This window comes from Ambystoma mexicanum, chromosome 3q (genome assembly GCF_040938575.1).
Source record: "Ambystoma mexicanum isolate Mex_15411 chromosome 3q, UKY_AmexF1_1, whole genome shotgun sequence".
In the NCBI taxonomy this organism is placed as follows: Eukaryota; Metazoa; Chordata; class Amphibia; order Caudata; family Ambystomatidae; genus Ambystoma; species Ambystoma mexicanum.
In genome coordinates this window covers 102,962,226-102,975,632 of record NC_090926.1, presented here as the reverse complement: position 1 = coordinate 102,975,632, position 13,407 = coordinate 102,962,226, and the positions used below count along the sequence as shown (strand labels likewise).

Sequence of the window (13,407 nt, the reverse complement as noted above, 5' to 3'; positions counted from 1 at the left end):
GAACCAAGACCTTCCAAGACGTCCCAAAGAAGTGAGTCATTCTTCTGGACCCCCTTTTCTGTTTGTTCACTTAAGAATTAGATGTAAAGGACAGAGTGAGGTTTGTGCACACAGGACATTTACGATTTTGGACATCCAGACAAAACCAATAGCATTTACTTTGTGGCAGGGAAACCCCCCCCCTCTTAGAGATGGTGATAGGTAGGTTTCCCTTTTTCTTTTTGAAGCTTAAATAAAGCAGATTGTTTCAACATGCCACGTGTATCAGTGTCCTTACTCTGCACATTTATAGTACTCTGATATACAAGTGGATGGGGTGCAAAGAGACAGTAGCAGCCCGGTGTGCTGGATGGTGGGGGTTGGTCAGGTCTGCAAGATAGGGTTTAGTCAATACCTCATTGCTTTTGGGGATTTGTGGGTCCAAACTAGAGGCAGGCAACTATCTCGGAATGCAAACTGCTGTAGCATGAAAAGCTATGCCTGTGTAGAGATGTCATAGGACCTCTTGCCAATACTTTTCCAGAAATGTGCCCTTCTCCAATGCCATGCATTACATATTCCACCAGTCCTGGCCGCCAAGCTCTCATTCTCCAGATCCACTACTTGTAATCCTACAAGGAGTTCACTAATAGAGAATTATTCATCTTACTCTCCACAAAGCATTTAGCATATTTCTAATGCACATGAGAGACACTAGGTGGGTATATTGTGCCCCACACATGCAAAATGGCATTGTCCCATTAGCCAAAAAGACTAAAATAGCACAGCTCATCACTCTGAAAAAATAAGATTTTTGTACTTCCTCATGGGAGAGCACGAGGACTACAGCTTCCATTCTCTCTGGCTTCCAAATATAAAAACTCAGTCTGGCCCACATCAGGACATGCCATCGACAGACTACCACCCATCTCAATGACGAGTAGAGCAAATTCTTCATGTGGTTGTGGGCAGGGGCAGTGGGGACACTCAAAGCCCATCCACACAAAAAGACATCACAAGATAAAAATAATTTGACACTCACTCCAAGGACCACTATGGGATATACAAATTCTACATGCGGCCTGTAGGAGGAAACAAAATCTAAGACATCCAGGCCTCTGTTGAGGGACATGGCATGTATCAATCATTCTAGCAATCATCTGGCATTTGTAAAACACCATTTACCAATCATTCATTGGCTCACCAATAGGATCTTCCAAGGACTTTTCGCACCAAACCATAAAATCTGCAGGGGAAAGTTACTGCTAGATCACAAAACCATAAAAGAACCCATAGTTCAACTACTCTGGCCATCAAATACAGGACATCCTCCCTTCACCACCCAAGCCCTAATGCATAGGAGGCATGACAGCACAGAAATTAATAACCACTCCCACCATGACCCAGAGGAAGGAAGTGTCCCCAAACATGGGCCATTCGATATAGGGCACTGGATTGCTCCAATAGGGCACTGTGATTCCCAAGCAAATCAACAACTGCAGCCTTACCCTGTAGGGCACTCTATTGCCTAAAAGACACCGTCTGCAACACTAGCAATAAGGACGAGGTGTTTTGCACGCAGGAAACCCATTCATTACAGAGGACACGCGAGTCTCCACCTAGTTGGACTGTGAGATGAATGGTCCTTACCAAAGCCACAATTAATCTCATGCTTGATACAGAATAGCATGTGTGGGAAAGTAAGAATAGGAGTAGGACCAGGAGGGTGGGAGGTTATTTTTCAAAGTGCTTACAGGGATTCCTTCTGAACTACTACTGCAGCATCGAGGAATTGCTCTCTGCCTCCAAGTGTTGATCATCCCTTGCTTTCTTCCGCCACACTTAATTTTTTGACGCACTAACCCAGTTGTATTAAGTGCAAAAACATCCATACATACCTATAAACCACAGCTTTATCAACTCCAAAGGCTCCCACTATGAGGTCTGTAAAGGAGAAACAATCTGAGTGAGTCATCCGGGGCGCCAAACAGGTCTGGCTAGCCAGATCAGCATGGAAATCCACCACCCAAATATACTGCATCACCACCTATCATCCCATTTGCTCTTCATGATGCCTTACCTGGGTACCCATTCCCATCCAGGTCCTTATCCCCACGTGTGGCAAAGCCAAAGAAAGAAGGTGATTCCACGGAGCCCCAACTTCCCTGCAAGATCTGCGATGGACTGCTGCTCAATCCCTCTGCCTGTCCGTTGTAGATGTAGACCACGCCCCGCTGGTCCTCTCCTGCAAATGGCGCACCGATTGCAACATCTGCAACCAATAAAATGGCGATGTAAGGGGATGGCACAAAGAGGCAGAACGAACAATAAGGGACTACACATAAACAAACATGGCTAGAAACATGAATGAGAAGCCACCCACCCCGTGCAACACACACATACAAAAAAAAGAAAGAAATCACAACTGTGAGGGAGACTGCCTCAGAGCCAGCTAAATAGTTAGCTTTGGCCTCAAGCAGATAGAGGAAGAAGGGAACAGGCGTACTATAAAGGGAATAGGCGTGGTATGGAGATGTGAAACATTATCCTTCATTAGGAAAGGTAAACAGCCCAGAAGACCGAGCCTTTATAACAGGCACGGGAACCCAACTAAGGCAGTCCGTTAAATGAGGTGGTCCCAGGTTTGACAGCGTAAAACTCAGATCGAAGGTCTTAGTGAAATATTCCCTAAACAACATCCTAAGAAACATTCCTGTAGGGGGAGCTTCTGGCAAGCCCTTCATAGCCTGAGTGCATTGAAAGACTCCCTTATCCTGCCTTACCTTCACCTGTTCAGCCCGCAGAGAACAATGTCACAATTAAGCAAAAGACATTGGAAGGAAAGAATGTGCATGGCCTTGCTTCCTCTATACTGGAGAAGTAATTAGTAGGGTTAGAAGCCTGTAGTTGACTGGCACAGTAGACCTTCAGAAGAGGGCATGATCGAAAGCAGATTCCTTGGTCCTTTGACAAGGAACGGTGTGAACAAGTGGCAACGCAGTACCCAGCAAAGCAGCAAGTTCATGAAAGTGGACACTGACACTCCAAAATATGAAAGAATCGTCTGGGAATTTGAGAAGGAGGAGAACGATGAATCCTTTAGCATCTCTCGCGAGAAGGCCTTGGTAAGTGAACATAACTACCTGGCGTAGAAGCCTTCTAATGGGGCATGTACTTCAGCAGGAGAGGCAGGTCGTTAATGCATACATTTAAAAAAACTTTGACACAAGTTCTAGGTGACAATTTTATAATGTTCTCACAAGTCTTACAATATATATGGAAGCCCACTACAGTGATGTTATTTTTGCTTCAAATGGTATCCAACGCTCCAGATGTCTCCTTATCACCTGTAACAGCGCCTCGATGCCTCATGGCCTGCAAGCGCGCTTAATAAATGCAAATAAATAAAAAAATAGATGTAGCAGTGCAGAGGGCATTTCTGAGAATACACACTGCTTTAAGATTGTAGGGCAAGAAGACACTGCTTTTGCACCTTTTTCCAGAGAGGATTTACAGCTTCAGATAGTGGGCTAAAAGACTCGAGGAGCTTTTGCCAAGGCAAGCCCCCCAATTACACCATAGCAACCAGAGGTAAAGGGATCTGGAGAAGCAAGGCAACCAGATTTTGAGTTACAGGATGTAGTCTCTGGACCATACTTGGCCCTTCTTGGTCTCCATTTCATTACAGAAGTGAATGGGACATCCTGTTACCAAGAGATGAGAACTTTGAGGGAAATGTCAACTTGCCCAATTAAAAAGGATGGACGCACTGGTTTACCTATTCAGCTGGCAGGCAGTTGATAACCTCAAGCATGACTCGAAGAATTACAAGATCTAGGTATCGAGTGAGCTAGCCGACACATACAAAGTGGATACTAGGGTTGACTGTGTTTATGTTTGCAACTGATCAACTTCTTTGGCCCACAAAAAAAAGACAAAATCAACTTAAAAACAAAAAAAGGAAAGGGTTAGTTTCTTCCTGAATGGCAGGTTGGAGGTATGTTAAGAGTGCTCTACCGAACATGAGATCCCAGACAAATGCATCGTGAAGATCAGTAACCACCCAAGGACAATCAATTTAAGCTAGTCACCAAGGTCAAATTCGGAAAGAACTATTTTTCAGATCAATAGTTTGTAACTGAAAGATGACGCATGCAAAGAACCCTGCGTTTTTACTTTGTGGTAACAGCATCATGGTTGGCTGCCTCCAACATTTTCATGAAGATGGTTACCATTGGCTTCAGATGCTGTTCGAGTGTGCCATCTACGTAGAGCTGTGTGATACCCCCTTCTCACATTTCTGGAGAAGGGAGCAAGGACACTCACCATGGGAAAGGAAGTACAGAGGAGATTACGGTGCAGAATAAAGGTGTACAGGCAGTTCGGAACCAAACGTCACACTTTAGTGCATGCTATGCACGATCCAAAGCATTCTGCCACCTAGGCTGCTACCCAAACGATGCAGAGGAGCAGGCACCCGCCGCAGGTTGCTCCTTCCCCAATTCAGTTATGGTGCCAACTCAGCCAAAACAAGGGACGATAGGCATCAGACCATGAGAATACAATTAAAAATAAGTCGAAAAAACATATCCACAATGCAGCCAAATCTCACCCATTTTCTCTACGATAGGAGTTAAAGAAATAATTGCATACCATTATAGCCATCCTGATCCAAGTCTCCCAAGGCAGCAATTGAACTTCCGAATCGTCCATATTCCTCCTGTCCAGTCAGCACCATCGTGGCTGTGGGCCCAATGCCCATGTCGTAGTCCTGCTGGTAGAAGTAGACCCTGCCAACCTCCTGCACCCTCCCATCCACAGTCTTCTCCATGAAGAGCGGGGCACCGACTAGAAGGTCATCTAGCCTGAGAGAAACACAGTGGGTTAGGAGATGCCCTAGGGAGTCCCATCATTTAGCATCCAAAATCAAAAGTGGTATGGGGGTGCAACCGGCATAATGGGTTTGCATTTCGTTAATTCATGAGCACTTTGTTCGTGCACTTTTTCCATTCACCGATTTTGTTTCTAAATATATGTGGGCGTAAGGGGTGGTGTTTGGAGGGGTACCCATCCCTCACATAAGAATTTGGTGAAAAACCGATCGGGGAAGAGTACACAAATAAAGTGCATACAGATAAAACAATACACGTACAGCCATCACCAAGAGGCGGAAGCCTCACCAAACTCCGAACAGAGCTGAGCTGGGCCTAGGAGCAGAGTGGGATGCCAGGAAGATCACCAGGACCATACTGCATCCAGCAGGTAGCAAATACACAGGAAGCCAAATCCCTTGCAAGATCATGGAGAATCTAGGATCTGGTGGAATGCAGGAAAAGAGCCGGCACATCTGCTCGCTCCTTCCAAGCATGTTGAACGGGTGCTCACACATGAAGGTTGCACATCTATTTGCTTCAGGTGACCAGTTCAAGTCTGGTTCATTGGGCCAAGTTAAAGGCCTTGTGAGGGGAATCGGGAAAGTAGATGCGATCACCAAGACGTTTCCAGACTGTAGCCAGGCTAGGAAGGCGCCAAACAGCTCAAAGCACATTCAGAATGTGTGAAGCAACTATGAAACTAAACAAATATTCGGAATGTCCCATGCACATATTCCTCAATATCCTGACAAACGCTGAAACAAAAATTGAAAACTGCCAATATGGGAGGAGAAGCCAAGTAACGGGGAAGGAAGGCAGAAAGGTTTGACAGAGTCTGATCTCCAATTTAGGACCCTGTTCTCCTCCCCAGCCTCGCAGCCAAATAGAACTAAAGGGACCTGCCAACAAGAAGTATGTAGTTTGGTGGTGTGGGGGATACGGTTTCTATGGCACAAAACATTTAGACCAGATCATTCACTTATGAATGCAAAGCAACTGCATAACAACTTTACTTCTTATACTCCCTGAATAATCTATAGAAGCACTGTTGCATTCTTCTGGGCAACTTCCCACAACATTGTTTAGGCTGTCTAAGCCATTGCAAAGTAGTAATAATAGTATCAAGCCATGTATGTAGCGCTTTTATCCAAAGTGCTTTACATAGAAAATTGTTTACATACAATTATTACCCAATCGAAATGGATACTCATTTTACCGACCTCGGAAAGATAAAAGGCTAAGTTGACTTTGCTGGGATTCGAACCTGCGACGTGCATATCACACACAGATATGCACATCACAGCAGTGAGCACTTAACTCACTGAGCTATGTGGGACCAGCACAGGACTCGTACCGAAGCAATTAAAACTAGCAGCTGGACTCGCTTGCTCCCATTTTGGGAGGAGTCCAAGATTTAATTGCATATATTTGATCACTTCTGTAATGGACAGACTGCGGTGTGAAAAGTTCCCGAGAGCTATCCTAGTGGTTTGATCCACCAGGGAAAATGTATCCATGGAACACTAGATGCAGGGCTAAAGTGCACCACCAAACCCACATTCACCCAAAATAGGCTTGCAGCCCTTGGACGAACGGTTGCCTAGAGTGCAATTCATAAAACAAAAACCTTCATAGAACGTCTTCACTCCCTTAGTTCCCACAACGGAGGGCTGCTGTTACACTTCAATGCAGAGGACTAACTCCACCCCAGGGATCTGGAACCTATGCCTTGCAAGATCTTTTGGACTACAGCTCCCATAACTACTAGGATATGGGCTACAACCCTGTTGAGACATCTACTGTGGTAATTACCAAATACTCTCCTATTTTAAAGGCTGCCTAATTCTAGCAGTGCGGGTTTCCTTGCATGGATTGGAAAAAGGTAACCAAAGCGCAAGGTTACAAATACAGACTATTTAAATTAATCTAACCATTTTCACCAAACCTCACGAAAACTCAAATTGTGTTCCTAGTCACATTGACTCAATATAGAGACCAGTCGCTGTAAACATATAGTTTCTTTACTGAATAGCCAACATGTGTTTCAACCCCTAAAAGAGGTCTTCCTCAGGGCACTTCCTCTATGCAACCATTGAGATCAGGTCTCAATATAATGTGGTTGCTCACCAATTCTCTTCTATTCTCTTGTTATTATCCACACAATTTCACTAGTCTCAATTCTGCTCGTCTGGGTTCATTCCCAGCTACAAATGTCTTTCGCAAATGGGCTGTTTAGGCCCAGTAACAAACAGTATTTCAGTAAAGCCATGCCGAAAGCCACAGTAGAATACCTTTAAAGTTACTGCGCATAACCATCCTGGTTGCGAAGGACTTTTGTAGCTGGATTGAGCCCCAAGAAGGATTTGCTATATTTGGCAAGATGAGCAAAATGGAAAATCTGGTGAAATCGTGTGTATAGTAATGAGAATAATTGAGAATTGGTGAGCAACCACATTATAGTGCGAGACCCCAATTTCAACGGTTGTATAGAAGTATCCTGATAACACAATGTAAGGGGTCAAAACACATGTTGGCTATTCAGTAAAGCATGTTTACAGAGACTGGTCTATACGTGGAGTATGTGACTAAAATACCATGTGAGGTTTGGCTCAAATAATTAGATTAATTTACATAGCTCCCATGAATTTGTTGGGTTTTGTGATGTAAGGTGTAGTCCAAGACATCTGGCAAGACATAGGTTGCTGACCCCTTCTCTACTCAAAGACAAAGGGCATCTATTTGCAAGTGGTCTGACCCACTTGCTTCACGTACAGGCTTTTAATCCCAAGTGGCTGGAGCAGCTTGCGCCCAAATATGAGGGACACTTCGGCAGAAGATTCCTTCCAAGCAAATTTAGGCTTTACTTTTCAATATAGCACAGAACAGAAAATGAGCCACCCACAGCACCAGTGTAAGGTACTCGATTCTCAAATAATGTAACTGGGTTGTGAAATGTTATAAAGCTGCATGAGATTCCTCGCTCCATTTACAGGGCAAACCGAGCCTCATTAGGAGCCCAAGATGGCTGCTCACACTGCATGATCATTTATATCCTGGCCTTTCCGCAGATACTGCCAATCAAGATGGCAATTTCTGACATACATTTCATCAGCACACCGGAAGAAACAAGGTGGGGGGGGGAGCATGTAAGTATAGCTGTTGGTGTGTGCTTATTTGTGGGGCTGGGGTGCAAAGTGTGTGAAAAGGGTGTGTGTCTGTATGTTTGAAAGCCTGTTTGTGTATCAGGTGGAGAGTTTGGAGAAGCAAAAAGCGATCCTGGGGTGAAACCCTACCAGTTAAAAAGATATTCAAATCAACATGGGAGAAAAGTGGGGCAGGATGCGGAGGACGGTTGGGAGAGCAGTTTTTGGAGGGACAGGGGGTAAAACCTACTGAAATCAGTCTTTCATGCTCTTTGAAGGCCAATCCAAAATCCGCCTAAAAATAACAGCCTATTTTGGGTGCGACCTTCAACATACAGGATGACAAAGAACCTTTGCCACAGGAAAGAGAAGATGAGATGCAGATAAAAGAAGCTTTTATGACATTTTCATTATTTTGATAGCATAGTCTTAGCTCATTCGCGGGAGTTCTTCAGAGGGGGTCTGTGTCCCAGAACCTCCATGTGCAAAGGTATTTATCCAGACCCGCCTCCTCTGAAAGTCCATGATCAGCGTCCCTTTCCACGCCAAGCGCATATTTCTCCCAACTCACCCATCGCTGTTAATGTCGGTCGCAGCCACTGCATAGCCAAAATAAGAGGCCATCTGCGGAGGGAAAGAAACAGGCCATTGAAGAGATTACCATTGCAGGGCTCCGCTCTTGATGATAGACTAGACTGCCACACAGATGTTGGATAGCAAGACAGAAACATCCCACAGGAAGTGCCACAAACTATCCCATATCACTCTATACACATGGCGCTCCCAAAGGCCACTCTAGAGAAAAGAAGGAGCATGAAGTCACATATAAATTCACACATATCGTGGCCAGCTAGAGGACTCGCATTAACCGTTTAGTTCTCGGATGGGGACAGAGAATGGGGGGGTGGTAGAGAGGTAAACTGAGGGGTGATTAAGAGGAAACATCTAGTTGTAGATTTGCCAATAGAAAGTAAGCAAGAGATTGATGGGGCATCGATGGGGCCCCAAAACAAAGATTGAAAGGTTCCAAGAAGATGTTGGTTGAAATGCATCTTCTGGAGAAAGCAATGGGACCAAAGTTCTTGACAAGAACAAGGCAGCTGCACAGTTCCTCTAGCCAAAACAAGACTACCGCATGCAATGCCACCCAACCGCAGCAGACACTCCAGAGACCCATTACACAACTCAAGGGTACTGCATGCAATGTCACCCAGAAGCAGCAGGCACACCAGAGGTCCTCTACACAAAAGCTACATTCACTACCACCCAACAGCAGACATCTGTTTCCCAAAGGCATGTGACAAGTGAGTCAACTCGCATGTTTCTGAAAGTCTGTCCCGAGCATAACAAAGGGAACTTTACTCTGCAGGCGCTGTGGCAGTACAATTAAGGAGACCAACCTACCTGTTCACCTGTGAGGTTATACAAAGATTTCAGGTCTGATCCATTAAGTACTGTCACCTGCAAAAAATACAACAAGGCAGAAATTAATAGGTGCAGGACACCAAACCAGTTTGCCTAGTGACACAGTTAGAGACATAGCCCCAACTCTTACTTCACACTCCCAACTCCCCCCCCACATTGAACTCATAGCCACACCCATTCCACCCACATCACTCCATATGCCAGCCATCACCCAGGCAGACCTCCCACACACTTTCCGAATGCTCGCCAAAAGAGGTTTACCACAAACACAGCACCCACAAACAACCGAAGGTCTTCTTGCAGCCCTTTCCACAGACCGACCATACACCAAACTCTGGTAAATCACCCTACACACAAACAATCCTGTGCTTCCCCCGCCACAGCCTCCATCCCCTACCCCCCATCTTGCCTTCAACCTTTGGACAGCTGTTGAACACTTACATATCCGTAGGTCATGTTTCCTTTGGGGACACCAGCAATAAAATCTGAAAGAGAAAAAGCAACCGCCAATCAGAAGACAGGCTATAGGTACCAATTTCCAAATTCAGGGAACCAACAAAAACGTACTTAGGCTGACTTTACCAGCATGTCTATACCCACTTCAAGAGGCCTTCACTTGCACCTTATGCAATATTAAGAAAAAACGCACAAATCGCCTGTCGCACCAAAGCCATTCGCTTCTGCGAAAAAATAAAAATGTGTAGAGTTTCCACACCACAATTACACTGCAATTTTTGGTGCAGTTTTGCCTTCCATAATGATTTTTCTTTTTTCCAGATAACTCTTGCATTCGTGCCATAATTTCATCAACACTCCAACCAACCTGGCCCTCTCTAGAATGTTCTCTTCTGAGCTGGGGTTGCTATGCTTGGAGGCACTGCAGCAGGACCAACAGATTATACGGGCTCACCAGACAAACCGGGTGTGGGCAATGCCCATTCAGCCAACTTCCTAGAGATACCAGGCAGCAGAGGGATGACCCAGCAGAAAGTTGTACCCCTCAAATGAGTAGGAGTAAAATGGCACCGAAAGTCGGTTCACAGATTTAGAAAAAACGGGGAAAGTGAAGTTTAACGATTGAGCTCTTGTTCTCAAGAGCTAGTGGCGAGGCCGGTTTTCTATATTTTCTGTATAAAGCAGTAACTGGAAGTCACACTCTTATTGACTGCACTTTAATTTGTTAAACTACGACATAAGGGGTCCGAAGACTCGGGAAGACGGGGCATGAACATGTGTGCAGTATGAGAATCCGGGATTGAGTGGGAAGTGGACAGTGGGATGGCATATTAACTATTCATAGCTGCGTCAAAATGTTGGCACTAGCCAATCGCTAGCTAAGATTCACGACTCCGAGCTTCCCTTCGTACCAAGTTGTGCCAGGCGGTAGAGCGAGCATTAAATCCGAACTGAAACTGAAGGCAGACTCCAAGCAGGGCTGCCTAAGCCAAAATGTAGGGTCAGTGGAGACTTGAGAAGTAGCAATAGTTCCCGCCTACACCTCACTTGGCAAATGAAAATAAAGGACAGTCAAGGGAGTAGATGAAGTCATGAAGTGACCACGACACCCTGTGAACCTCTCATAGGCGGGCACAGAACAATCTGAACACACAGAAGGCTGAAGTTAGCCTCTGAAGACCTCAGTGTAGGTAGGACATACAACACTCCGCAATCGCCAGCAAGTGGGTTCCACCTGTGAACGCATAATACATGCGTGGGAATCCCACCACTATTGTTAAATCTCTGCAGGATTTCAGGCACCCGCGTGCCCACTTCCACCCATACACACCAAGACGCCTCACCTTCTGTGGAATCTCCGCTGAACTCTCCAGCAGCCACCGAGTAGCCTGCAAGACCAAAGCAAAGCATCAAGTTAAGGCGGACACAACACGAGGCATAGAACACCACGGACACCCTTTCCCAAACTCTCCTCAAACAATGCATGCGTGTCACGACGAATCTCTGTACCAGGGGTGTGGCTAGGTCTGGAAAAGATCCAGGGCTACGCTAATGTCGGGACTCGGGGCTAGCTAGCCTTTTGGTTGTAGCTCCTGAGCTTCTATCCGTGGCTACAAAACCCGGGGCTACAGGCCCCTCAGCTTCCCCCGCCCACCCTCTAGCAACGCCTCTACTCTGTACACATTACTTTTTACCTCTATGCTAAGCACAATGCCTCCCCCTAGATAGTGAAGATCTTTCCTTGCACCTCCTCTGTCCCCCGCCCTGAGAAGGAGCAGCGGACATGCCACAATGCCATGATGCTCGGGATAGAGCACAATGGGCGAGCTGTGGAGTAGCAGGGTTTGGTCTAGTCACTAGTCTTGCCTTTCTGCAGCTGAATGCATGGCATCCATGGAGGGTAGTCTCCAGTGCAAGTCCTTGGACCACAGAGTGTAGCATGAAAAGCATGGTGCTACTCTAGTTCTCCTGCTACCCTGTCTCCCTCGCTGCGGCTAGGTATAGCATATCCCGGTTGTGGTGTGTACACCTGCAGCTCACACTTCAGGGGTATCGGGTGATATTTTCGCTGGCAAAAATATCGCCGTACATATAGTCGTCGGAAACGGCCATAGGCGATATTTTTGGTGGCGAAAATATTAGGTGCAGGGGTGTCCCCTGCAGGGTCCATGTGTTATTTTCGCCACAGAAATATGGCGATATTTTTGCATCGTGATATTTTTGCGGCGAAAATATCACATGGAACCACTTCAGGCGGTCAATTTTACACTCCATCCAAATGTATGTGAAGCGTTGCAGTAACAGCAGCGTTACAGACAATATGCAACATCTGGGCCATGGGTGATTTACTTCGATGTCATCACGATGCGCCCTTCAGGTCTTTTGCACAACACGGCAAGTGGGCCAGCAAACGCCATTGAGGATCCGGTTGGGTTCAGTGTAGAATACCAGGATTCAGTGGCTCACAAGGGCATGGAAGAAAGCGTCTGAACATGGACCATGCTTGTGGATTGTATGAGTGGAACAACAACAAAAAAGTCATTCATCCCTCATGCGTCCGGCTAATTCGTTCCAAGGAAACCCTCCTCCTAGTGTCCTCCTTGGTGCATGAAAACTTTGCATGGCAAGTGGGGCACTAACGTTCAGAAGTCTTCGTTCTGCCGGCTCTGGTAGGGCAGTTTCAACTAGCTACCACATTGTATGGGGAGACGGGGGAAGGAGTCTGCTTCATGCTGTCAACAAATAAAATGGCTGCCATGAGAGCACAATCTTCATTGACTGGCAGTGGTAGACGTATGCTCGGTTTGGAGCTTCAATGCCTAAGCCCATGTATAACAAACTCGAAGTACTTTAAAGAAATAAAACAAATTAATAAAAAAAAAAAAAGGGTCGGTCCCCCTCAATAGGCAATCGAAGTGAGGACTACTGCTTCCTCCACTATTTATAAAATGCATACCTAGATAACTGTCATCATAGGTGCCATCCACCTGTTGGGTCTTCATTTGACCTGCGATGTCCAAGATGAAGTATTGAGGGTAGAAGGACTCCTGGATTTGGCCCTGTGTGGCAGTGATCACCTGACCTAGGAACAAAATATTAAAATTAGTACACATAGCAAATTACCAAACCTGAAGGATGAAAAGTAGATCGAGCAAAGAATTTCACATGAGAAGCTTGAATAGGCAAAACACAGGCCCACATGGATGCATCAAAGATAACGGAAGGGACATGTGCATCTGCACACACGGCCACCAATAAACCTTCATGTCACTCACAGAATGCATTGAAGGGTGCATTTTTCTACTCCCATTGCTACTTGCTGGGTAGATAAAGTGGATTATAATTTTTTGGGGGAGGAAGGATTAATAGCTATGGGGCAACACGTTTGTTTTGGATGCAAGACAACGCGGCGCAACATAAGCTCGAATTCCGATCCCGCGCTTAGAAACCACCCGCTGGTATTAAGCGCATTCTAAATAAATAACAAATAAAAATAAATTGAGGGTAAGAGGAGCACAACGGGGAGAAAG

At 45.7% G+C, this 13,407-nt stretch overlaps 1 protein-coding gene across 1 annotated transcript in view; it reads right to left on the bottom strand.

Moving 5' to 3' along the window:
* The window catches only part of ITGA5 (integrin subunit alpha 5), a 297,527-nt gene that overhangs the window by 98,865 nt on the left and 185,255 nt on the right, over positions 1 to 13,407 (bottom strand). The window contains exons 7-14 of the mRNA XM_069653218.1: positions 12,834 to 12,959; positions 11,221 to 11,265; positions 9,863 to 9,906; positions 9,401 to 9,457; positions 8,568 to 8,620; positions 4,633 to 4,844; positions 2,060 to 2,251; positions 1,878 to 1,923 (exon numbers count right to left, since the gene is read on the bottom strand). Of these exons, the coding sequence (XP_069509319.1) occupies positions 1,878 to 1,923; positions 2,060 to 2,251; positions 4,633 to 4,844; positions 8,568 to 8,620; positions 9,401 to 9,457; positions 9,863 to 9,906; positions 11,221 to 11,265; positions 12,834 to 12,959 (775 nt within the window). The remainder of the gene's footprint in view (positions 1 to 1,877; positions 1,924 to 2,059; positions 2,252 to 4,632; positions 4,845 to 8,567; positions 8,621 to 9,400; positions 9,458 to 9,862; positions 9,907 to 11,220; positions 11,266 to 12,833; positions 12,960 to 13,407) is intronic.